Below are 23,538 nucleotides of genomic sequence, written 5' to 3' on the forward strand. Positions count from 1 at the left end.
TAAAAACTATAAAATAAAAAATATTTGTGAGAATTTCACAAATGAGAGCTTTTTTTGTTTGTCAGAAAAAAGCCGCCAAACTATTTTTTTTAAAGTATATCTTTTTTAAGCCTTAGTTATGTGATTAAATGCCGTTTTTAGCATGGTCACGTTTACTAAAAAATATCAACCTGCATAACGGGTGACTGGTATTGAAAGGGTTAAATTATATCTGAAGTTTTAAATATTATACTTTGCTTCAATCTAGTTTTAATGCTATTACTTTTTATTTATTATTATTATTATTATTGTTATTTATATTTCATTATTATTTTGAGGCTTTGTAATACTACTAAATAAAATTTAATATTTAGAATTGGTATGATATAGATACTTTCAAAGAAATTTCAAATGGCAAGTTGTTTGTTTATGTATCTACACCACTTAATAAGGTGAGACAAATCAGTTTTTTTTTTAAGCAATAAAATTATCAAAATTTATTGTGATGCGATTGTCTATGGGATTATTAAAGAAAAAGCCAAGCCAACCGTTAAAATTTTTTTTCGAAAAAAACTTCATCAAATCAAGAAATTTGCAAAGTAGATGATAATCAAGTTTAATAAAATAATGTGGTCATGGTTATCATGATAATGCCAATCTAGCAAATCCCAAAAACGCCACTTATAAGGAAAGATAGCGTGCACATCAAGGTACCCTTTGATGCAAATTTTGAAATCCTTTAATCGTCTGCAGAAAAAAGTTTAATTTGAATGTTTAAGTTGAATAAAATTTTGACTTCATAGTGCTTCAAAATAGACACCTGTAGATTGAAAACTACTCTATGTAATTTGATAATAATTGGTGCAAAACTAGCTATGGCCAAAAATTATGGATAAACTTTCAGTCTGATCGGTTAACTAGTTAAGAATTTTAGTTTAAATTTTTAAGATAAAAGTTTTAGTTTAAATTTTTTTAATTTTTTGTTATTTGTACCTCAAAATGTTACTGATTACTGTGATGCCACTATTTTCAATCGTCCTAAAATCTAAAGTTGTTTTGATAATTGTAGTAATAGTATATAGGTTTTCAAATAGAATACAGAGCCTATTAAAATCTTAAAATAGGATACAGATACTATTAAAATCATAAAATTGGATGTAGACACTATTAAAATTATAAAATTGGATACTATTAAAGTCATAAAATGACTATAGGCATCTATAGAAATGTTAAGGATTTTTTTAAATTGGTCCATTGTTGAACAGTTTATTATTGCATCATTTAGTGTATTACAATAGTTAACAACATGTTAACTATTGTAATACACGATTACTAAAGAAATGATAATTTTGTTTACAATTTCTGTTGGTTTCACATAAAACCTGTTTTCTTTTACTGCATTGAGCACTTCAAATCAGTGGCTTAGTATGTCATTTGATGATGTTCAGACCATTTTAAAAGAACTTAACAGAGCTTCTTAGAGGTTGTAGGATCTAAGTTGGTTCTTTTGGTACTGATTATGTTGCACCCTAAAATAGTAACCTTTCACTGCTGCTTGAAAATGCTAGAATGTTGAGGTTTTTGTTTTTTTTTGTTTTTGTTTTTTGAAGTATTGTCTTTCCAGCTCAGTCTGTAGTGGTAACTGATCCTTGTTTCATTTTCACCAACCAAGTACATCCAATTTGTACTTCTGAGAGCATTTAGGCATAGCATTTTTGGAATCCAGCTCTTTTTTATTTATAGCAACCAAAAAAGTTTACTTTTGGCTGTTGTTCTATCAGAGAGTCATTTGCTAGCTTTGCTCCCTTTTGTTCTCTTATCCTGCAAATCTCTAGTTTTTGAATTTTGAGCAAGATAAATCTCTCTTTATAACAACAATGTTTACATATGGCTCACACTTTTGTAGTTCGTATTGTTCTCAATAATTTTTATATCTTTTATTGACAAGTTATCAAATGCAAATATTTCATAGAATGTTTCATCTTTTGTTATTTTTTTATTTTAGAAATAAATTTCAAAAAGTAAGAGATGTTAAACTTTACTAAGAGGCTAGATATTTGCAAATTTCAATTTTCGGTTTACTTTAATTCACTTTAGTTGTTTATATATATATTTTGTTTTGATAGATTCCTGTTTTCTTGCGCGGTGGATCAGTTGTTCCAATTAAGGAGCGAATAAGAAGTTGTTCAGCAAAAATGGAAAATGATCCACTAACTTTAATTGTTTGTATTGGATCAGTTAACTCAAAGGTGATCCTTTATGTTTTTAAATTTTTTCTGCTTTATATTTTTACTCCATAATAAGACCTTAAAACTCAATATAAACATTACATGTTTATATTGAGTTTTAAGGTCTTGTTATGGATTTAAAAAAATGATTTTGTGGCTCATCATCCACTCTAATACAATATATTAGAGTGAATTATAAACCATAAATTACATTGAATACACATTTGTATGTTATGACTATAGAACCATACTAATGTATGTACTCATAGTAATTTACTTAAAAATAGTAATGTAAGTATCCATAGTAAATGTAGTATCTTAAAAATAGTAATGTAAGTATCCATAATACATAAAATGTATACATTTTATGTATTCATAGTAACTATGTATACATAGTAATGTATATATCCACAGTAATTTATGTATACATAGTAGTGTATGTATCCATTGTAATTTATGTATACATAGTAATGCATGTATCCATAGTAATTTAAGTATTCAAAGTAATGTATGTATCCATAGTAATTTACATTATTATTCTTTTCTATGTATATAATAAAGAGTTTTCTTTTCCCTCTCTCATCACTATTGTTCAAAAACGTTGATTTATAGAATTATGATTAAGAAAATGTTTTTTAAGTTCTTGTGTTATCAGGAATGTTGTTCTTGCATGTAGATTTTATCTCAAGGGTTGATTTACATTGATGATGGAAGATCTACAGAGCATGAGCAAGACAAATATGCCCTGTTTACTTGTAGTATGAAAATTTCAAAAGCATCAAAGTATTACATTAAATGGTAAGTTTGTTGAATGTCATTAGCAAAGTTTTATTAGTAATTTATATTTCCAAATTATTAATACATTTTTACATATACTTTGAACTGTTGTACAATGGTTTTAATATATTTTACATGAATCAGTCTACATTTTGTCTTACTTAACAGTCGCAATTTATATCAAACAGAACTGAAATAAATTTTAAATTTTTACAGTTTGAATTACATAAGCAAAAAGGTTTACAGGAAATGATTAGAATTTAACAGGGTTTTTAACATAAACGGTTTTACAGTTTTTAAGTCAAGGAAAAATATAGTTTTGGTTTTGAAAATATAAACTAATGTTTTATTGAGGTTTATGTTTACTTACTTTCTAATAAAAATGCATTGAAGTTGCACATTTTGTTTTAATATGTTTTGTACTCCATAATAATGCAAAGAAACATTTTATAACTTGTTATTGATTTACCACCTGTTTCATTCATTGAATAATATGATATTAAAAATGCAATAAAAGTTTAGTTCATCTGGGTTATTTCCGCAATAATCAGCAAATTCAAAAAAAAAAGAAAAAGTTACTGAATTAGCAGCAAATTCAGTAACTTTTTCTTAAAGTAGAGTATTTGCATCTTTATTGAATACATATCATATTCACTTGGTTTTATACATATCATATTTACTTGGTTCATATAACTTTTTGTTCCAAATTCTTTTAAAACCAGTGAATGAAATTTGGACACACAAAATATCCCAAATCATGTAATTTTCTTTGAGAAATTTTTTCTTAAAAATTGATTGTTTACTAATTTTTTATATTTTTCTGTGCATCATATTTTTTATTAGTTAATAACAAATATGATGTTAATTATAATTTTAACTAAATGTTATTTAATTATTATATGTTTAATATTATTACACGTTTTCAATAATTATTACCTGTTAAATAATAACTATGTTAAAAAAACGTTGTTAGTTAAATTGTTATGGAAACAATAAGTAAATGTTTGTTAACAGTATTTACTGTAAAAGTTACAGTCCAAGCATGATACCTCTATTAATGCTATAAATGTAGATTTTAATAATGAATTTTTTTTTGTGAAAATTCTTTTGCTTATTAAGTGATAGCAAATAAAAATAGATTTAAATTATTGAAAAAGTTTTCATAAATTTAAAAATTTATTAAAATCTGAATTTACCTGGGTAGTTTAAGTCTAATTATCCTAATTATCTAGTTAAATGTAAGAAAAATTTCTAAAAATATGAGTTAGGTAGCACTTAAAATTTAAACACATATAGGAGAGAGTTTTCTTATGAAACAGCATTTTTTTTTAAATATTGGTTTAACTAAGAAATCATTTTAAAAATATTTAGATTATTTATTCAAAAACAAGCTCAGTCCTGAAAGTTTCCTTCAGAATTTAAAGTTTTCTTCAGAGTTGACCTTTTATTTAAAATAAATAAAAGCAAAAAAAAAATGTTTTTTTTTAAAATCTAAAATAAATTATAATTTTTGTCCACAAAAAAAAAAAAAAATTACCTATTTGATATGTAGAATTTAAAAAAAACGCAGAATAAAAAGTGATTGTTTGGTAGGGTTTAAAGCCATTAAATTAGTTGGTTTCTCGAATTTAGGACAAGTGAAATGGTTAGTTTGTAAAAGTTAAAACCAGGTAATTGTTTGTTTCGTAGAGTATAAAAGTAATAAATTAGTGATTTGTATAATTTAAAAACCAGTGAATTGTTTGGTTTATAGAGCCTAAAATAAAATGATTTGCTTTGAAACTTTTACAAATATGAAACCAGTATATGGTTATAATTTAATAATAAATAGTTTTTTAGCCCATTAATAAATAAATTTTAAGTTAAAGTGATGATAAAAAAATTAATAAATACTTAAGTAATATGTTTTACTTTTTAAAAAGATTCAAGTCATCTTTTTAAACTAAAACATTGATGGCTAAAAAACTAAGTATAAACTTTTAGCATAACCATTAATTCTTACAACAAGTTACATGAATGAAAATTTTGAATTTAAATTTGTTTTTGTTTTTCTACAACTGAATATGAACAAATAGCAAAGGTTGGTTTATTTTACATCAATTGCCTTTTTGAAGCAACGTTGTTGATACACAGTTGTCTGACTTTTTACTGTTGTGTTGTCTGATTTTGGTGCTGTTGTGTAAAATGTCTGATTTTTTACTGTTAGAGCAGAGCAGGGCTTGTTAAGCAATTTTTACTAAATATAACAGATCTCATGAACAGTGCATCAGATGTACATAATTATTTTAAATATTTGAAAGTTAATTTAACTTTAAAGTTTGCAGAGCTGCTCAACCTGCCTCAGCGGGGTAAGTTGAGCAATAGTGTGTGGTAAGTTGAAAAATCAGCAAATAAATGAATATGCATGGTACGAAACTTGGGTGAATCATCAATAAAACTTTCACTTACAGTACGCATGTTATACACACATTTATAAACTTTTTATTTTTTTACACTTTAATGACGTAAATAAAAAAAGAGAAATAATTAAATAGTAAGAAAGTGTCAAAGAATATAATTTTATACATCTCTTTTGAACTTTGAAGCCCTATTTAAAAATTACTAATTTTAAAAATATATATAAATATTTTGCTGCTCTATTATTTCTCATCAAAGTTCTTTCTTTGTGTTCGATAGTTCAGTTTTATTTATTTCTCTCAATGCTGCTCAACTTACCCCTACTAGACAAGATGACACATTAGTTAGGTTTTAAAAAGAACAGTAAGACTTAAGAAAAAATAGTTAATTTTAATCAAAAGTCCAATAATTTGGTCAATTATCAACACTTGATGGTGTGATAATGTGTGTGATAACAGTGATGGTAGATAAAAACGTTTAAAAGCATACAAGAGAAAAATAGCAAAAAAAATTCTTTTACTTTTTTGGTCCAAAATAGAAAAAGTGCCCGTGTATCTTATTCAATAGGTTTTCAGCAATCTTTTGTTATGCATTGTGTTAGCATTTTAATTCCCTATCTTTCATCCATTAGATATTTTGTCATGGGATGCGTAGTTTTAGAGATTTTAACCCGCTCTATCCTATGTATGTTGTCTGATTTTGTTACTATTGTATATGTTGTCTGAATTTTTATAAGTAATGAACTTTCAGATTAATTAATTGTGGTTGTTAATGTTTATACAAAAAAAAGTTGAATGTTTATTTAAATAATGGTATAAAATTTTCATATTAATTTCAATTTTACGGTTAATATAATTTTAAAAATAGAAACCTTTTTACTTGACATCTTTATGTTTTATAAACTCAATAAATATTTTATATTTATTGAGTTTTTATAATATTATTTTTATTTAGAGTTTTTTTTTTTTTTGTTTTTATTTGTAATTCACCTCCCCAAGACCAAGAAGGCCACTACAGATGAGGAGGGTACTCTCCCAACTCTATAACTCCGAAACACAAACCTTGACGAACAAGGCCGTTGCGGAGAACCAAGTTGAAAAAGACCGCTGTGCAGAGAAACAAGTTTAAAAAAATTGTAAATAACAAAAAATTGTAATTACAAAAAAAAATATTTTAGCTACTGTTGCAATATTAGAGATCTACTGTTTGTATTATATGTAGTATTAGAGATCTACGTTTGTATTATACGTAATATTAGAGATCTATGTCCGTATTATATGTAATATTAGAGATCTGCATTTGTAATATATGTGATATTAGAGATCTACATTTGTATTATATGTAATATTAGAGATCTACAGTTGCATTGTATGTAATATTAGAGATCGACGTTTGTATTATATGTGATATTAAAGGTCTACGTTTGTATTATATGTGATACTAGAGATCTACGTTTATGTTGTATGTGATATTAGAGATCTACGTTTGTTTATATGTGGTATTAGATATCTACGTTTATGTTATCGTCATTTGACTATTCTTTAAATTCCTGACTCATAAAATATCTAGTAATTTCTTTTCCACATTATTCATTTTTTATATATTAGAGTTGGTATTTTCGTCCTGCATTGTTTTTTTAACAGTCGACCCTCGTTTTCTGGTCATTTATCGTGTAAAAATATCAAGAATTAATATAAATTATTAAATTATTAGTGTGAAAATAACTAAAAAAAAATTTTTTATGACGCAAAGATGAAAAATTATGAAATCTAAATTTTTTTATGTTGATGTTATTCAAATAATTATGGGCAGTAGTGTATATCTTAATGATTGGCTTTATAAGTCGATATTTAAAGTATAAGCTGGCGGAAGCATTAAAAACGAATAGAGATTTCGTTTTTTATCAATGATTTTTTTAGAAAAATGAAGTTCGTTTAGACCCACATTACTGAATTGATCTATTTCTACTCCATTTAAGTCACCCCTATCTTATTCTGTTTAATTACTTTTTGAAAGTTTCATTACTTTTTAAAATAACTATCAAATTATTTTTACGGTTTTAGGAAAAAAATTAAAGGAAGTGAAACTTTCAAATCGCATGTCAGTATTGAACGCATCATTGTTTTAGGGGCGCTAGTGCCCACCAGATGTATTTTTTCAGAAAATGGCGTCGAGCATGATTTAAATGTTTCATTTAACGCTGATAGTCAATTTTTTGTAATCAAAAAAGTGGCGAATGCAGTTACCATGGATTTTAAAATATATATTTTGTAAAGGTTTTGTGTGTGTTTGTATTTATATTTATATACAATGATTGTGAATTGCATCTTCTTTTTTTTTTATGCTATTTGATATTTCAAATTTTTATACTCTGGTTTTTTTGTATTTTGAATTAGAGTAATTTTGTATTATAGTTTCGTAAAACAATTATTAAAAATATTTTTAATGAATTATTTTTATTTGAGGTGGTTAATAATAATAAATATAATTTGAAAGGCAAACTTTTTTTTCTGAAAAAAATCTAGGTCATGATGGTTAGAAATTGATCATGGTTAGAAATCATGGTTAGAAATCATGGTTAGAAATTGATGGTTAGAAATTGAATGGTTAGAAATCATGGTTAGAAATTGAATGGTTAGAAATCATGGTTAGAAATTGAAATAAAATTATGCATGCACGAAAGCAATATTTAAAATAAAAATATTCTACAAGACACGAAACTGTGTCTATTAGGGCATTCTGTACTTTTCAACTTTCATTAAAAAAGTTGGATCTTAAGGTTTTGTTTCCTTTAGGTATATACATTATGGAAAGACTTGAAAAAAATTTGTCAACATTAGCAAAATTAGACCTTAATTTTTTAAGATTAAATTTAAATGGGGAGGAGATCAAAATCACATACGTCTAAGACTATTCTAAATAAATGTTAAAAAAGTATTTTTTTTTCATGGTTATATGTACAAGACCCCTCCCCTCTTCCTTCCCCTATAATGCCTGGACTTTAAAATACTTATTTTACAACAAAGATTATAAAAGTTAACAAGGAAATATGAAACTTGTTTCTTTATTTCCATAACATTCTATTAAAGTTACTAAAAATAAATAAAATATTAAAGTTGTCCTTTTTGTTCTTAAACTGTTTTCTGCCTTTGCTAGGATAAATCCATCTTGTCTCTCAAAACCAAAGACTATTTTAGAAGCTGCAGTTTCCTAAAAAAAAAAAAATTCTTTTAAAAACTAATTTTAAAACAGTAAAGATTTTTTTTTAGTTTAATTTTTTAAAACAATTAGTTCAAGATTTTTTAGGTCATCTCTCTTTAATCAATGTTTTCATACCACAATAAAAGAAATGAAGAACCTGCCACCTTGAATGGACTATAGTTTTTGGGTTATGGTTTGCCAAACATTCAGTATAATTTTCTGAAATTTTGTAGGCATACTTCTGATATGAATATAAATTTTTTACAATTTCTTCAAGAAGTCAATAAAGGCAGTACCTTCAGATATTGCTCAAGACATTTACTTTAAGTTTAAAGATTTTTTTTAATCGGTTCGGCTTAGGTCAAAGTTTCGGAGGTCATTTATTTTATAAATTTCGAACGGCAGATTTAAAAAAAAAAAGAAAAGTAAACTAAAATTTTTTTTTATATATATATAATGTTTCCTTTTACATACCAATATTCTAAAGCAATATTCTAAATAAGTTTTCTTTTATATAAATAATATTCTCAATAAATTTTCTTTTATATAAACAATATAAAAGTATAATACTTTTAACGCAGTGACGGTATTACCGGCAGTAATAAAACCCTCTCTAAAGTTTGAGGAGCTTCTTTTTTTATATACATATATATATATAAACATCTTTGCTTCCAACAAGGCTGCAAGCAACCACTAAAAATTAAAGTTGGAAGTTACTGGAAGAGAAAAGATGAAGATTGTACAGCAAGATAACGATTGACGGACGACTTAAAGGATTTCAAATTATATGAATCAGGAAAGCAAGATGAAGGAAGCGAATTCCAAAGGACTGATATTCGAGGAAAAAATCCAGACGAATAAGAGTTTTTGGAGCACTTAGGAACAGTCACAAAAAAAGGATGAGACTTAATTGAATGACAAGTGACACGAGAATGAGTTTTAGTAGATGGCACAAGAGACGCTAGTTCTTTAGAGCAGTACCCATTATAGAATTTGTAGAAAAGAAAAAGAGAAGTAACATTACGACGATATGATAATGGTTGGAGGTTGGCTGCAAGACAGGTCCAACTATTTTTACAATGCGTTTTTACACCTTGTCTAAAAAAGAAAGGGCATCATTAGAAGATCCGCCCCAGATATGGCAACAGTATTCCATACAAGGCCGGATTTGAGATTAATAGAGATAGAGAATAGAATCACCTCTCCACCTTTATCTAATGCACGATAAAATCTATCGGTTATTACTGTTAGCAAATCAGTTGTAGTACGAGAAGATCAAAATCCATACTGATGGTCAGAAGGTAAGTTATTAGATTCAAGATGAGAAATTAAGTGTTTGTTAATTAAAGATTCAAAAACCTTGATTATGATAGGAAGAAAACTAATGGGACGGTAATTAGACGAATCAGATTGCTCTCCAGAATTTTTGAAAATAGGGATAACAGATGCCGCTTTCCAGCAGGCTGGAAAGCAAGACTCTGATAAGCACTTGTTGAATAGTTTTGAGAGTATAGACGGCAGCTCCGGAGAACACTTCTGCAAGACAATAACAGGTATGTTGTCCGGGCCACAAGCTGTAGAAGAGTCTAAGCAGGAAATCACTTTAGATACAGAAGCTGGAGTGATACGAATGTCAAGCAATGGATCAACCTGTTTGTTGGCAATATCAGGTAGAATGCAATTAGTGGAATCAAGAGATGATATTGATGAAAAGTTTTTAGCAAACAGTTCGGCTTTGTCTTTAGGTGAGGTGACAAAGTCTGAACCATACAAGAGAGGTGGAATTAAAGATTTGCCCTTATTATTAATACTATTAAAGATTCTCCAGAAGTCACGAGAGCCTAATTTTTGAGATGAGATACGAGATTTCATGACCAAGAATAGCGGACTTTGGCATTAGATAAAACCTTTTTACAATGGTTTCTAGCAGTAATAAACAGACGTCTGTTTTCTGGAGAATTGTTTTACTGATAAATATGGAAGTAACGGTTTCAATTGGCAATCGCAGCAGCACAGTGTGAGGAAAACTATGGAGAAGAGTGAGGCTTGATCTGGAATCGTCGAGAGGGAACAAAAGATTCCATGCCAGCCTGATGCCATGAAGACAAAAGATTTCTACCCAAAGGCCATCACGAAGAAAATCACGGAAAGAATCCCAGTCAGCTTTACTGTAGTTGTAAGAGGTTTGATAATAGAGGGATTTAGGTGATGAAGAAGAATGAGATATTAGTTTTAGAGAGATCAAACTGTGATCAGAAGAACCTAAGGGTGAATGTGGAGAAACTGAGCACTGACTAGGATCAGAAACAAGACCTAAGTCGAGTAGAGAAGGTAGATGATTCGGGTTGTCAGGAAAGCGAGTTGGAAAGTTTACTATTTGAGTTAGGGATTGAGAAAGGCAAAAGTTGTGGGCTTTAATGCCTGCAGAGTCACTGACACTAGAGCCAAGCCATTTAGAGTGGTGAGCATTAAAATCATCGACAACAACTATATTAGCTGATGGATAAAAAGAGAGGGCTTGGTAAATTTGATCAGAAATAACATCAAAAAGAGTGCAGTCTTGAGATGAAAGAGAGCGATATAGAACAAAGAGAAAGGCAATAGAGTGAAGTGGTGCTAAACGAAAGCACATGAAAGAATAGTCTGTGGATTCAAACCTAGTTTCACAACAAATGGGTCAATTCTTACGAATATAAATGCCGAGGCCAAGCATGTGACTATTGGAGTCTTTACGAATTGGAGGAAGATAACCATCAACACTAAGATCACAATATGGGACAGCCGAACTCAAATTAGTCTCACAAAGAGCAAGTAGGTCTGATGAACTTTGCAAGAGATAAGACTCAACAAAAGAAAAGTTACTTCGAAGACCACAAATATTAGTGAATGATAGGTTTAGAGAATTTGGTAATGACGATGGTTTTTTGTGTTTTATAGTGTTTGGTACTTTATTCATTTTTAAATTAGGTTGAAGAACTTGACTCAAAGCATAGAAAGTACTCAGAACACCGTTTAATAGCCCAAGCAATTGCCCAATTACTACTAATAAACCCTAAGCCGTAACAAAGGGCTCCAAATGTGACCTCCGCAATGCACACTAAAAGTACAAACAGGAACACGATCCATGCGCAACATGGCACTGTTAATACTTCAATATTTTTCAGCTGTTGATGGAATCAGCCTCTCTGAGAGCTACCACAGAGTTCGGGAAACCTGACTACCAGCCGGCCTCAGAACCATAAAACTGAGTTTTAGAGCTGTACTCTCATTTTGGAGATAATAGAATAAGTTGCCTAGTCATAAAAACAGAGACACAAGCAAAACCCATGCATTGAGTCAAGAAGATCCAGCATTCAACATCCTAAACTGGAAACAATCTATTAAAAATACATCGGCGCCAGCCTAATAGATGAAGAAGGGGTGCGAGGCTGGTCAACAGATAAAATCTGTTTACCCCTTAAGTCTTTGCCTAGGAGGCCTTCTACAAGACAGTAGCTGGATGCATTTAACATCTGCCCAAGATGAGTATTTTTGTCGAGACGCCATCTCTAGCCTTTACTCAACAAGAGCCCCAAGGCAGCGGGTGTTATAAGTCGGAGTTGGCATCTCATAGCCTTTGCCTAAAAAGATGTATCCTAAAAGGCAGCAGGACATGAAGCAGATTGTACTGGGTTACATGTTACCAGTAGCAGGATAATCTGACCGGACAAAAATTGCTGATATACATAGAAGTTGCTGATATACATAGAAGTTGCTGATATACATAGGTGTTCTCGTGCATAGTTAGATAGAATTGGAAACTGCAACTACATTTCTTTCCCTTACACTTGAATATTTGTTTTTTCTTTCAACTATTTTGGCTGCTAAATAATGATCAATTTCTAAACCCAATTAAGTTGTTGTTGAAGCACTGCGTTCTAAAATATCTTGTTTCAGCCTTTTTCAAAGCAGTTTGCGGTTAAATTTAATATTTTAATCACTTTCATTGTCCGTTTTGCTGATACTAAATAAACTTTTTGTGTTTTTTCTCTTTTTCTTTAGTCAATATAGCTTTTTTTTTTATTTCACCACGTTTTTATATTCAATCAAATGCAGGTCGTTTGTGTTTTATATTCAATCAAATGCAGGTCGTTAACGTGGGTCGTTTTTAATTAAAAGCTAATTATAATTTGCAATAAGTTAATCAGCTGTTCTCCACCATTAAGAGGATATTTTTCCTACAAATGATAGAAAATTTTTTCAAGAAATTGAACGCTGAATTGTTATGTCTTCCATAAGTCATCTGAGGGGCATGACCTTTTAAAGTCTTCATTGCGTTTTGCATGTGCTTTGATTGCATCTTTGATTGCATTTCTACATCATACTTCATGAGCTGACTTTATGCAAATGTACACAGAACTCCATCGTGTTGTACATGAAACAATCAATTTTTGTGCCTAATTACAAGTTCTTCACATGCATTCTGAAATTTGGTTGCAGAGAGAACACTTTTATATGCGAGTGATGCTAAATCTACAGTTTTTTATTGCTTTAGAAAGTTCAATTGAACTTTCGACTGCTTTAAGAATAACTAGCTGGATTGTGTGATCATTGCAGCGCAATTTTGAATTAATTTCATCATGTTTTTTAGCAGCTAAAACAATGTTGTTACTATTGCCATTAACGCAAGTTGCATAGATTTCTTTATTTAAGCTTAAGTTAGCAATAAAAACGTCTATGTTTACTGCAATCTCTATCCTAGAGTGTCTACCAGTAAATGGTCCGCAAGCAATAACAAAACTTACTAAATCAAAATTTAAAATAATGTATTGAATTTTAAGACTCATGTAAGAATCATTGTTCCAATTTTTCCAGATATCTGTATTAAAACTAACTCAGTTACTTTTGGAAAACCTTTTAAAGGTTTTATATGCAACTCAGCTTTTAGTAAAGATTTCAGACCTTAACCGACACCTCACATAAGAAGAAGTGGATTTGAACAGCAACAGAATGATAACTCAAGATAAATTACTATAGCAATAGACCAGATATATTATGCTAAGGGCGTTAACTGGTAAGAATGAAAAATTATTACAAAAATAATTATTCTAGATAAAGAAATTTATATTAAAAGGTGGAATACATTAAAAATAAATGATGTTATCCTATCTAATTTTAAAATATTAAAACTATTTCAACCATTATTATTGTTTAATTATTATTTTATTTAATTGATTTTGCATTTAAAAATTAAGCTTTTAGCAGTTAAAAGAGTTAAAAATTCATAATTTTGACTAAACTACCTTTACCTTATTTTCATTGATTACATTTCACTTACTTTTATAATAATTTCATTCAATTAAAAATAGTAGATTTTGACTTTAACGTTAAGACCTAAATTTATTGTTTTCAAATAAAAAAATCAAAGACATAATTTATATCTAAAGACAGTAGCCATCTTTGAAATTGCAATTGTTTGCAATCGACACTGACGTACACTAACGTACACAACTTTCCGCTTTTAACACTTTTGACACTGACGACACTTGCGTAAATACCTTTCCGCCTTTAAATGACCGTGACTGTTTAATTTTTTTTTTATTTTTTTTTTTTTACTTTCTTTCGGTCAACTAATGACTAACAACTACACTCTTTTATCAAACTAATGCATTATATTTACATTATTGAAAATGACTGGGAAAAAAAGAACAAAATAATAGCATACAAAGTAAACATGAAATTGAAAACATTTCGCAAAAAAAATTTATACAGTGATTTAAAATAAAAAGTCGTTAACAAAACGTATATCGCTAAAGCTAAACAATTAACAAACAAGTTGTATTTCAAAGTATCACAGCGAAACACTTGTTGAATAAATGGTCATTAATTTTTAGTGTAGGGAAAGCATTTATAATGCTAGAGTCAAATTTAGCTAGACATTCAGTCAAAACATTTATCGCACATCCAAAATTTGTTAACGGTTACACGAAAACGGAAAATTGTCGAGACCGATTGGTGACTGCGTCCAAAGCAGAAGGTCTTGAATAGTGACAATAAATACGTCGTTTAGCTTTCGTACATCGTTTATAAATCGTGTTACAGCTGTAAAAAAAAAAAAAGGAATAAAATATTTTTACAAACCGCACTTGTGGTGCAAATACAAATATAATTTTGATATTCTTACCGCTTTTTCTCGAAGGTTTGCTATCAAACCATATCGAATCTGTAAACATGGAAAACGGTTGCTTGTTGTCATCATAGTGAAGCTTAAAGTTAGTCATGATCATTTGATAGACGCTTTCTTCATCTTCAAAGTCAACGCAATCACTCATTGTCGAGCCAAATTTTGTCCCTGACGTGTCACATTGCCAAGTCACAATCGGAACCTCCCACAAACCTGGGTAGAAATCTGAAAACGAACAAGTGTACTAATTAGCTTAGTGCAGAATAACAAAAAGTTTTTAGTAAGCATTAAAAATGTTGCAGTTTTTATATTAACAAAAATACACAAAATGAAAGCATAGTATTCAAACGCAATACTTGTTGGGCAGTTTTTCAAATAACAACTTAAAGAGGGCAAGTAGTCAAAAGTATATGGCCACCATCTTACTCCTGGAAACGTAACCAACGAGCTGTCGTACAAAAAGCCGTTATCTGCTAAAATTCTAAACGTAGTTTCCGTGCTTTCGAGATATGGGTTTCGCCAACCTTTTGTAATCACACCAACCTCTGACTGAATAGTTTTCTGTTGGCCAACAATCTCCGATTCGAGTTCTGTAACAGATGCCTTAGAAGAAAAAACAAAAACTTATTAAAATTAAAAGAATATATGTACTGAATAAATAGTCGATTAGTCGTTTAGAAAAACTGACGAAGATGATTTTTTTTAAAAAAACAAAAAAACAACAACAACAACAAACGAACAATCTTTTATAACATACATTTGCGCTCCACCACTCTGGAGGAACCCTTTGAGATACTGAGTGATCGGCTAGTTCATGTCCTGAATATACAAATAGATAACGTATACAAATACAACGTTTGTTATTTTCAAAAGTTTAAACTGATTTATTGCATTAAGTAAACTAAAAAGTTTAAAGTTTCAATATCGTTATTTGAAAAATGTTACCGCTTTCGTAGAGCGTCTTTACTAAGGTGTAGTTTGCGTTATCTCCAGAAACAAAAAAAGTGGCTTTAATTGGACATCCGTTGAAATTGGTAACTCCGTCAAGCAAATCTTTGTGAAGCTGAACGTTTTGCGATGTAACACTGTCACCAAAAGTTAACAAGATAACTTGGGGCGTGTTATTTTTAAATAAACCACCTGGAATATCTGTTCCAGCGCACCTGCACGTTGGTAAACGACAAAGTAAGGAGTTGCAAGAAGCTAAAATACAAAAATTTGAAATGCGTGAGAAACTGCGCGTCAGGTTTTTAGCGAAATGATCAAACATTAAAAAAATACGTCAAAACCAAGTTACCTTGACCATTTTTTGAAACTAGATCTGCCTGGTAAACCGTCGTTGGAAAAGTACTCTCGGTTGGTAGGACGTCGTTTGCTGCATCTGAAAGGTTTTCCGTTGTTTGAGTGCTTATCAAGCACAGAAAAGCCAAAAAACACGCTACTGGAAGCATTTGTTTAGTCACCTAAAGAAAAAGCCACATTTTAAATAGTTTGTTCTAGGCTAGTTTTTATTAAAACAAAAATGATCGTGCACAAATGATTACCGTAACAATTCTTTTGCTATTGATCTGAGTAACTGATGTATAATTGAAAAAACTTCATCAAGTATTTATAAAACTTGAAACGGAAGCGTAGCTTTATGCGCAAACTATAGCCATTAAAAAATTTGTGTAGTTGTTGAAATCGTTAACATTGGAAGTATGTACTCATAGAGACTATTAAAAAAAGTAACAAATAGTTTCTAGAGTCTTTATTGCATCAACAGATTCCTCCGTTTTTATATTTATGTAATTAAGAAATAATAAGATTTTTAATAATAAGAACGAAGTAATAAGATTTTTTAATTACTTTATTTCTCCGTTAAAGAAAACTTGTAATCTATACGCATACATGAAAAACTAATGGCTGGAGCATGAGGAACGCATCTTCAGCTTTATCGCCGAGCCCGAAATATGAAAAACTTTACTTTACGATTACATATATGCATCAAAACGACAACTGTGAATAACTAGAAAAAAGAAAATAATAAAAGTATATAAAGAAACAAAAGATAGCAAACAGTTTAGAAGCACTTAAATGTTTGGCGAGATTTTAGCAATCGCTGAAAATCTATATAAAAAAAAAAAGTTCTCAAATAAAATAAATAAGTAATAGTATTTATTAAGTAACATCATCACAAGATTAAAAATCTTTAATCTCGTGATGAGGTTACTTAATAAATTTAATTAAGGCATTGAATCGTAAGATTCAATGCTTTAATTAAATCTATATTTATTTGGTTCTGCTTTCTTTAAAAGAAACATTTAATTTCGGATATATTGAAATCCATAGATAAAAATGATCGTTTCGATTCGTTTTTTTAAAATGCTCTTGTGTAGACTTCTTTTTGTTAACAATCCTGCGAATATTTTTTTTACAAATGAGGTCCGCGGAATTTAATCAAATAGGAAGTTAATTTTAAATTATACTTTAGAACAACAATTCTGTTGTCTGAAAACTTTGTTGAGTACTTATGGTGAAAATAAAATCGAAATGCTTTAGGGGACGACTCCAGTTTTCTTTAAAGCACGGCCAATAAAATGCTGTACAAAGAGTATAGTGTCGTAGTGCATAAAGCACTTAAAAAGAGTGCATTACAACGCAAGCTTTTTACAAGTATCACTTACAGCAAGTGCAAAACAATGGATCAAACCGTGCTATTCGACCAACCCATGAAAACTCTGTTTCATTTTTGTAAAGACGCCAGCGTTTGATCCAATCATAACGGAGGCACAGTCGCTTCAAAACTCTTGCAAACTGTCCTGTAAATAGAAATCCAAAGCTCTATGCGGATGAAGACAGTTTAAAATCTAAGCTGCAATTTCTCTTGCATAAGTCGCATTCAAGTTCAGTAACTCCGCAGCAATGTTACTTGAAAAATGATCCAATGCATAAGAAAGATAAATATAGTAAAGCAAACTTTCCCGGGTGATTTTGCGGAAATATTCAAACTTGACATTGATGCTGAAAAAATTTGGCAATACTACTGTAAAACTTTCTTAATAAGAACCGGATACTAACTTTAATTAAATACTACATTTAACTAAAATTATTAATTAGTTATTTGTTGAAAAATATAAATAGCGGCACCATCAAACTACTTTTCAGCTAAATTACAAAAAGGCATTTAAAAAAACATTATTAAAAAGTTTTAGATTTTTTTAGACTGTGACCCACAAATGAAACAACAACATTTTTACAGCGGTTCGTAAAACAAAAATTTTGAAAAGAAATTCGTTTAATAAAAAAAAAAATATTAAAACCAGATAAAAGTCTCATACAGTTTTAATCAAAAGATTTACCATTCTATATAGCTGTATAAAAATCAGTATGATTGTGTCGATGCCTTCACACAATCATACTGATTTTTACACAGCTTTATTATACTGTCAAAAGCATGCAATTGACAGTTTGCTATTGACAAGTATGCTACTGCCATATCTGCATGTATGCTATTGCAATATGTTTTATTGACAAAATTTGAGAAAGTAATTTGACTACCCTTAAAGATATAAAATTATAACAACTTCTTTTGCATATTAAAATTACTTATGTCTCGAAAAAATACTCTTTTCTGGGAAATATTTTCAATTTCTTACTGCAACGGTCGTGGTTCGGTGTCTCTCTATTACCCTGAATACGTCCCGGGGTTGGAGGTCAACTCAAATTTTTGACACTTATCTTTTGATACCAAGTTGTTTGTGTTTCGATAAGAACCGACAGGGTAATTGCAATTGAAGCTAAGATAAGGCATAATTTTCACCACAGTTTCTTCAACAAACCCATATATACAAAATGCATTGCTTAAAACGTCATAACCTAAGTGTATTAAGTTAAGTTAACCTTACCCAGCGGGCACGGTACGTTTTTTTAAACGTTTTTTAGACGTTTTTATAAGGATTAAATCTAATAAAAACGTTTTAAAAACGTACTGTGCCCACTGGGTAGTGTATTGCTTAAAACGTCATTTCTTAGTGTTTTTGAGAAACTATCAAAGTTTATAGACTATCAAGTTTATACATTTATAGAAAATATCAAACTTATCATACCTATTATTAAAGAAAAAGAGTTTTGAAACTAGAAACAAATTAAGCTTTTAGCAGTGAAATGAGTTAAAGCAGAGAGTCATAATTTTGACTAAACTACCTTTACCTTATTTTCATTGATTACATTTCACTTATTTTTTTAATAATTTCATTCTATTAAAAATAGTAGATTTTGACTTTAACGTGAAGAGCTAAGTTTATTGTTGTTGTTAGTTAAAAAAAAAAGAAAAAATCAAAGACATCATTTGTATCTAAAGACGGTAGCCATCTTTAAAATTGTAATTGTTTGCAATCGACACTGAGGCTTGCGTAAATACCTTTCCGCTTTTAAATGACCGTGACTGTTTAATTTTTTTTTTATTTTTTTTTTTTTCACTTTCTTTCGGTCAACTAATGACTAACAACTACACTCTTTTATCAAACTAACGCATTATATTTACATTATTGAAAATGACTGGGAAAAAAAAAGAACAAAATAATAGCATACAAAGTAAACATGAAATTGAAAACATTTCGCAAAAAAAATTTATACAGTGATTTAAAATAAAAAGTCGTTAACAAAACGTATATCGCTAAAGCTAAACAATTAACAAACAAGTTGTATTTCAAAGTATCACAGCGAAACACTTGTTGAATAAATGGTCATTAATTTTTAGTGTAGGGAAAGCATTTATAATGCTAGAGTCAAATTTAGCTAGACATTCAGTCAAAACATTTATCGCACATCCAAAATTTGTTAACGGTTACACGAAAACGGAAAACTGTCGAGACCGATTGGTGACTGCGTCCAAAGCAGAAGGTCTTGAATAGTGACAATAAATACGTCGTTTAGCTTTCGTACATCGTTTATAAATCGTGTTACAGCTGTAAAAAAAAAAAAAGGAATAAAATATTTTTACAAACCGCACTTGTGGTGCAAATACAAATATAATTTTGATATTCTTACCGCTTTTTCTCGAAGGTTTGCTATCAAACCATATCGAATCTGTAAACATGGAAAACGGTTGCTTGTTGTCATCATAGTGAAGCTTAAAGTTAGTCATGATCATTTGATAGACGCTTTCTTCATCTTCAAAGTCAACGCAATCACTCATTGTCGAGCCAAATTTTGTCCCTGACGTGTCACATTGCCAAGTCACAATCGGAACCTCCCACAAACCTGGGTAGAAATCTGAAAACGAACAAGTGTACTAATTAGCTTAGTGCAGAATAACAAAAAGTTTTTAGTAAGCATTAAAAATGTTGCAGTTTTTATATTAACAAAAATACACAAAATGAAAGCATAGTATTCAAACGCAATACTTGTTGGGCAGTTTTTCAAATAACAACTTAAAGAGGGCAAGTAGTCAAAAGTATATGGCCACCATCTTACTCCTGGAAACGTAACCAACGAGCTGTCGTACAAAAAGCCGTTATCTGCTAAAATTCTAAACGTAGTTTCCGTGCTTTCGAGATATGGGTTTCGCCAACCTTTTGTAATCACACCAACCTCTGACTGAATAGTTTTCTGTTGGCCAACAATCTCCGATTCGAGTTCTGTAACAGATGCCTTAGAAGAAAAAACAAAAACTTATTAAAATTAAAAGAATATATGTACTGAATAAATAGTCGATTAGTCGTTTAGAAAAACTGACGAAGATGATTTTTTTTAAAAAAACAAAAAAACAACAACAACAACAAACGAACAATCTTTTATAACATACATTTGCGCTCCACCACTCTGGAGGAACCCTTTGAGATACTGAGTGATCGGCTAGTTCATGTCCTGAATATACAAATAGATAACGTATACAAATACAACGTTTGTTATTTTCAAAAGTTTAAACTGATTTATTGCATTAAGTAAACTAAAAAGTTTAAAGTTTCAATATCGTTATTTGAAAAATGTTACCGCTTTCGTAGAGCGTCTTTACTAAGGTGTAGTTTGCGTTATCTCCAGAAACAAAAAAAGTGGCTTTAATTGGACATCCGTTGAAATTGGTAACTCCGTCAAGCAAATCTTTGTGAAGCTGAACGTTTTGCGATGTAACACTGTCACCAAAAGTTAACAAGATAACTTGGGGCGTGTTATTTTTAAATAAACCACCTGGAATATCTGTTCCAGCGCACCTGCACGTTGGTAAACGACAAAGTAAGGAGTTGCAAGAAGCTAAAATACAAAAATTTGAAATGCGTGAGAAACTGCGCGTCAGGTTTTTAGCGAAATGATCAAACATTAAAAAAATACGTCAAAACCAAGTTACCTTGACCATTTTTTGAAACTAGATCTGCCTGGTAAACCGTCGTTGGAAAAGTACTCTCGGTTGGTAGGACGTCGTTTGCTGCATCTGAAAGGTTTTCCGTTGTTTGAGTGCTTATCAAGCACAGAAAAGCCAAAAAACACGCTACTGGAAGCATTTGTTTAGTCACCTAAAGAAAAAGCCACATTTTAAATAGTTTGTTCTAGGCTAGTTTTTATTAAAACAAAAATGATCGTGCACAAATGATTACCGTAACAATTCTTTTGCTATTGATCTGAGTAACTGATGTATAATTGAAAAAACTTCATCAAGTATTTATAAAACTTGAAACGGAAGCGTAGCTTTATGCGCAAACTATAGCCATTAAAAAATTTGTGTAGTTGTTGAAATCGTTAACATTGGAAGTATGTACTCATAGAGACTATTAAAAAAAGTAACAAATAGTTTCTAGAGTCTTTATTGCATCAACAGATTCCTCCGTTTTTATATTTATGTAATTAAGAAATAATAAGATTTTTAATAATAAGAACGAAGTAATAAGATTTTTTAATTACTTTATTTCTCCGTTAAAGAAAACTTGTAATCTATACGCATACATGAAAAACTAATGGCTGGAGCATGAGGAACGCATCTTCAGCTTTATCGCCGAGCCCGAAATATGAAAAACTTTACTTTACGATTACATATATGCATCAAAACGACAACTGTGAATAACTAGAAAAAAGAAAATAATAAAAGTATATAAAGAAACAAAAGATAGCAAACAGTTTAGAAGCACTTAAATGTTTGGCGAGATTTTAGCAATCGCTGAAAATCTATATAAAAAAAAAAAGTTCTCAAATAAAATAAATAAGTAATAGTATTTATTAAGTAACATCATCACAAGATTAAAAATCTTTAATCTCGTGATGAGGTTACTTAATAAATTTAATTAAGGCATTGAATCGTAAGATTCAATGCTTTAATTAAATCTATATTTATTTGGTTCTGCTTTCTTTAAAAGAAACATTTAATTTCGGATATATTGAAATCCATAGATAAAAATGATCGTTTCGATTCGTTTTTTTAAAATGCTCTTGTGTAGACTTCTTTTTGTTAACAATCCTGCGAATATTTTTTTTACAAATGAGGTCCGCGGAATTTAATCAAATAGGAAGTTAATTTTAAATTATACTTTAGAACAACAATTCTGTTGTCTGAAAACTTTGTTGAGTACTTATGGTGAAAATAAAATCGAAATGCTTTAGGGGACGACTCCAGTTTTCTTTAAAGCACGGCCAATAAAATGCTGTACAAAGAGTATAGTGTCGTAGTGCATAAAGCACTTAAAAAGAGTGCATTACAACGCAAGCTTTTTACAAGTATCACTTACAGCAAGTGCAAAACAATGGATCAAACCGTGCTATTCGACCAACCCATGAAAACTCTGTTTCATTTTTGTAAAGACGCCAGCGTTTGATCCAATCATAACGGAGGCACAGTCGCTTCAAAACTCTTGCAAACTGTCCTGTAAATAGAAATCCAAAGCTCTATGCGGATGAAGACAGTTTAAAATCTAAGCTGCAATTTCTCTTGCATAAGTCGCATTCAAGTTCAGTAACTCCGCAGCAATGTTACTTGAAAAATGATCCAATGCATAAGAAAGATAAATATAGTAAAGCAAACTTTCCCGGGTGATTTTGCGGAAATATTCAAACTTGACATTGATGCTGAAAAAATTTGGCAATACTACTGTAAAACTTTCTTAATAAGAACCGGATACTAACTTTAATTAAATACTACATTTAACTAAAATTATTAATTAGTTATTTGTTGAAAAATATAAATAGCGGCACCATCAAACTACTTTTCAGCTAAATTACAAAAAGGCATTTAAAAAAACATTATTAAAAAGTTTTAGATTTTTTTAGACTGTGACCCACAAATGAAACAACAACATTTTTACAGCGGTTCGTAAAACAAAAATTTTGAAAAGAAATTCGTTTAATAAAAAAAAAAATATTAAAACCAGATAAAAGTCTCATACAGTTTTAATCAAAAGATTTACCATTCTATATAGCTGTATAAAAATCAGTATGATTGTGTCGATGCCTTCACACAATCATACTGATTTTTACACAGCTTTATTATACTGTCAAAAGCATGCAATTGACAGTTTGCTATTGACAAGTATGCTACTGCCATATCTGCATGTATGCTATTGCAATATGTTTTATTGACAAAATTTGAGAAAGTAATTTGACTACCCTTAAAGATATAAAATTATAACAACTTCTTTTGCATATTAAAATTACTTATGTCTCGAAAAAATACTCTTTTCTGGGAAATATTTTCAATTTCTTACTGCAACGGTCGTGGTTCGGTGTCTCTCTATTACCCTGAATACGTCCCGGGGTTGGAGGTCAACTCAAATTTTTGACACTTATCTTTTGATACCAAGTTGTTTGTGTTTCGATAAGAACCGACAG

General features: G+C 29.9%; 3 protein-coding genes across 5 annotated transcripts in view; 1 reads left to right on the forward strand and 2 right to left on the reverse strand.

The window, feature by feature from the left end:
- LOC100205837 (neutral alpha-glucosidase AB) overlaps positions 1-7,882 on the forward strand; it is a 39,068-nt gene extending 31,186 nt beyond the window's left edge. For all 3 annotated transcript variants that reach the window (XR_010642404.1, XM_065813132.1, XM_065813133.1), the window contains 4 exons: positions 354-431; positions 2,106-2,228; positions 2,884-3,005; positions 7,445-7,882. Coding sequence is in view for 2 of the 3 variants with exons in the window: in XM_065813132.1 (XP_065669204.1) it covers positions 354-431; positions 2,106-2,228; positions 2,884-3,005; positions 7,445-7,655 (534 nt within the window). In the remaining variant the exon portion in view is untranslated. The remainder of the gene's footprint in view (positions 1-353; positions 432-2,105; positions 2,229-2,883; positions 3,006-7,444) is intronic.
- A 6,468-nt stretch (positions 7,883-14,350) lies between these two features.
- Positions 14,351-16,209, reverse strand: LOC124808198 (chitin deacetylase 8-like). The gene is made up of 6 exons (XM_065811163.1): positions 16,043-16,209; positions 15,691-15,948; positions 15,503-15,564; positions 15,102-15,348; positions 14,746-14,970; positions 14,351-14,663 (listed from the first exon to the last, which is right to left on the reverse strand). Exons 1-6 carry the CDS (start codon positions 16,194-16,196, stop codon positions 14,536-14,538), a joined length of 1,074 nt encoding a protein of 357 aa, XP_065667235.1. The 5' UTR covers positions 16,197-16,209; the 3' UTR covers positions 14,351-14,535.
- Positions 16,210-19,381: 3,172 nt separating this feature from the next.
- Positions 19,382-21,240, reverse strand: LOC124808197 (chitin deacetylase 8-like). Its single transcript, XM_065811164.1, has 6 exons — positions 21,074-21,240; positions 20,722-20,979; positions 20,534-20,595; positions 20,133-20,379; positions 19,777-20,001; positions 19,382-19,694 (listed from the first exon to the last, which is right to left on the reverse strand). Exons 1-6 carry the CDS (start codon positions 21,225-21,227, stop codon positions 19,567-19,569), a joined length of 1,074 nt encoding a protein of 357 aa, XP_065667236.1. The 5' UTR covers positions 21,228-21,240; the 3' UTR covers positions 19,382-19,566.
- Between the last annotated feature and the right edge of the window lie 2,298 nt (positions 21,241-23,538).

This window comes from Hydra vulgaris, chromosome 12 (assembly GCF_038396675.1).
Source record: "Hydra vulgaris chromosome 12, alternate assembly HydraT2T_AEP".
NCBI classification, from domain to species: domain Eukaryota; kingdom Metazoa; phylum Cnidaria; class Hydrozoa; order Anthoathecata; family Hydridae; genus Hydra; species Hydra vulgaris.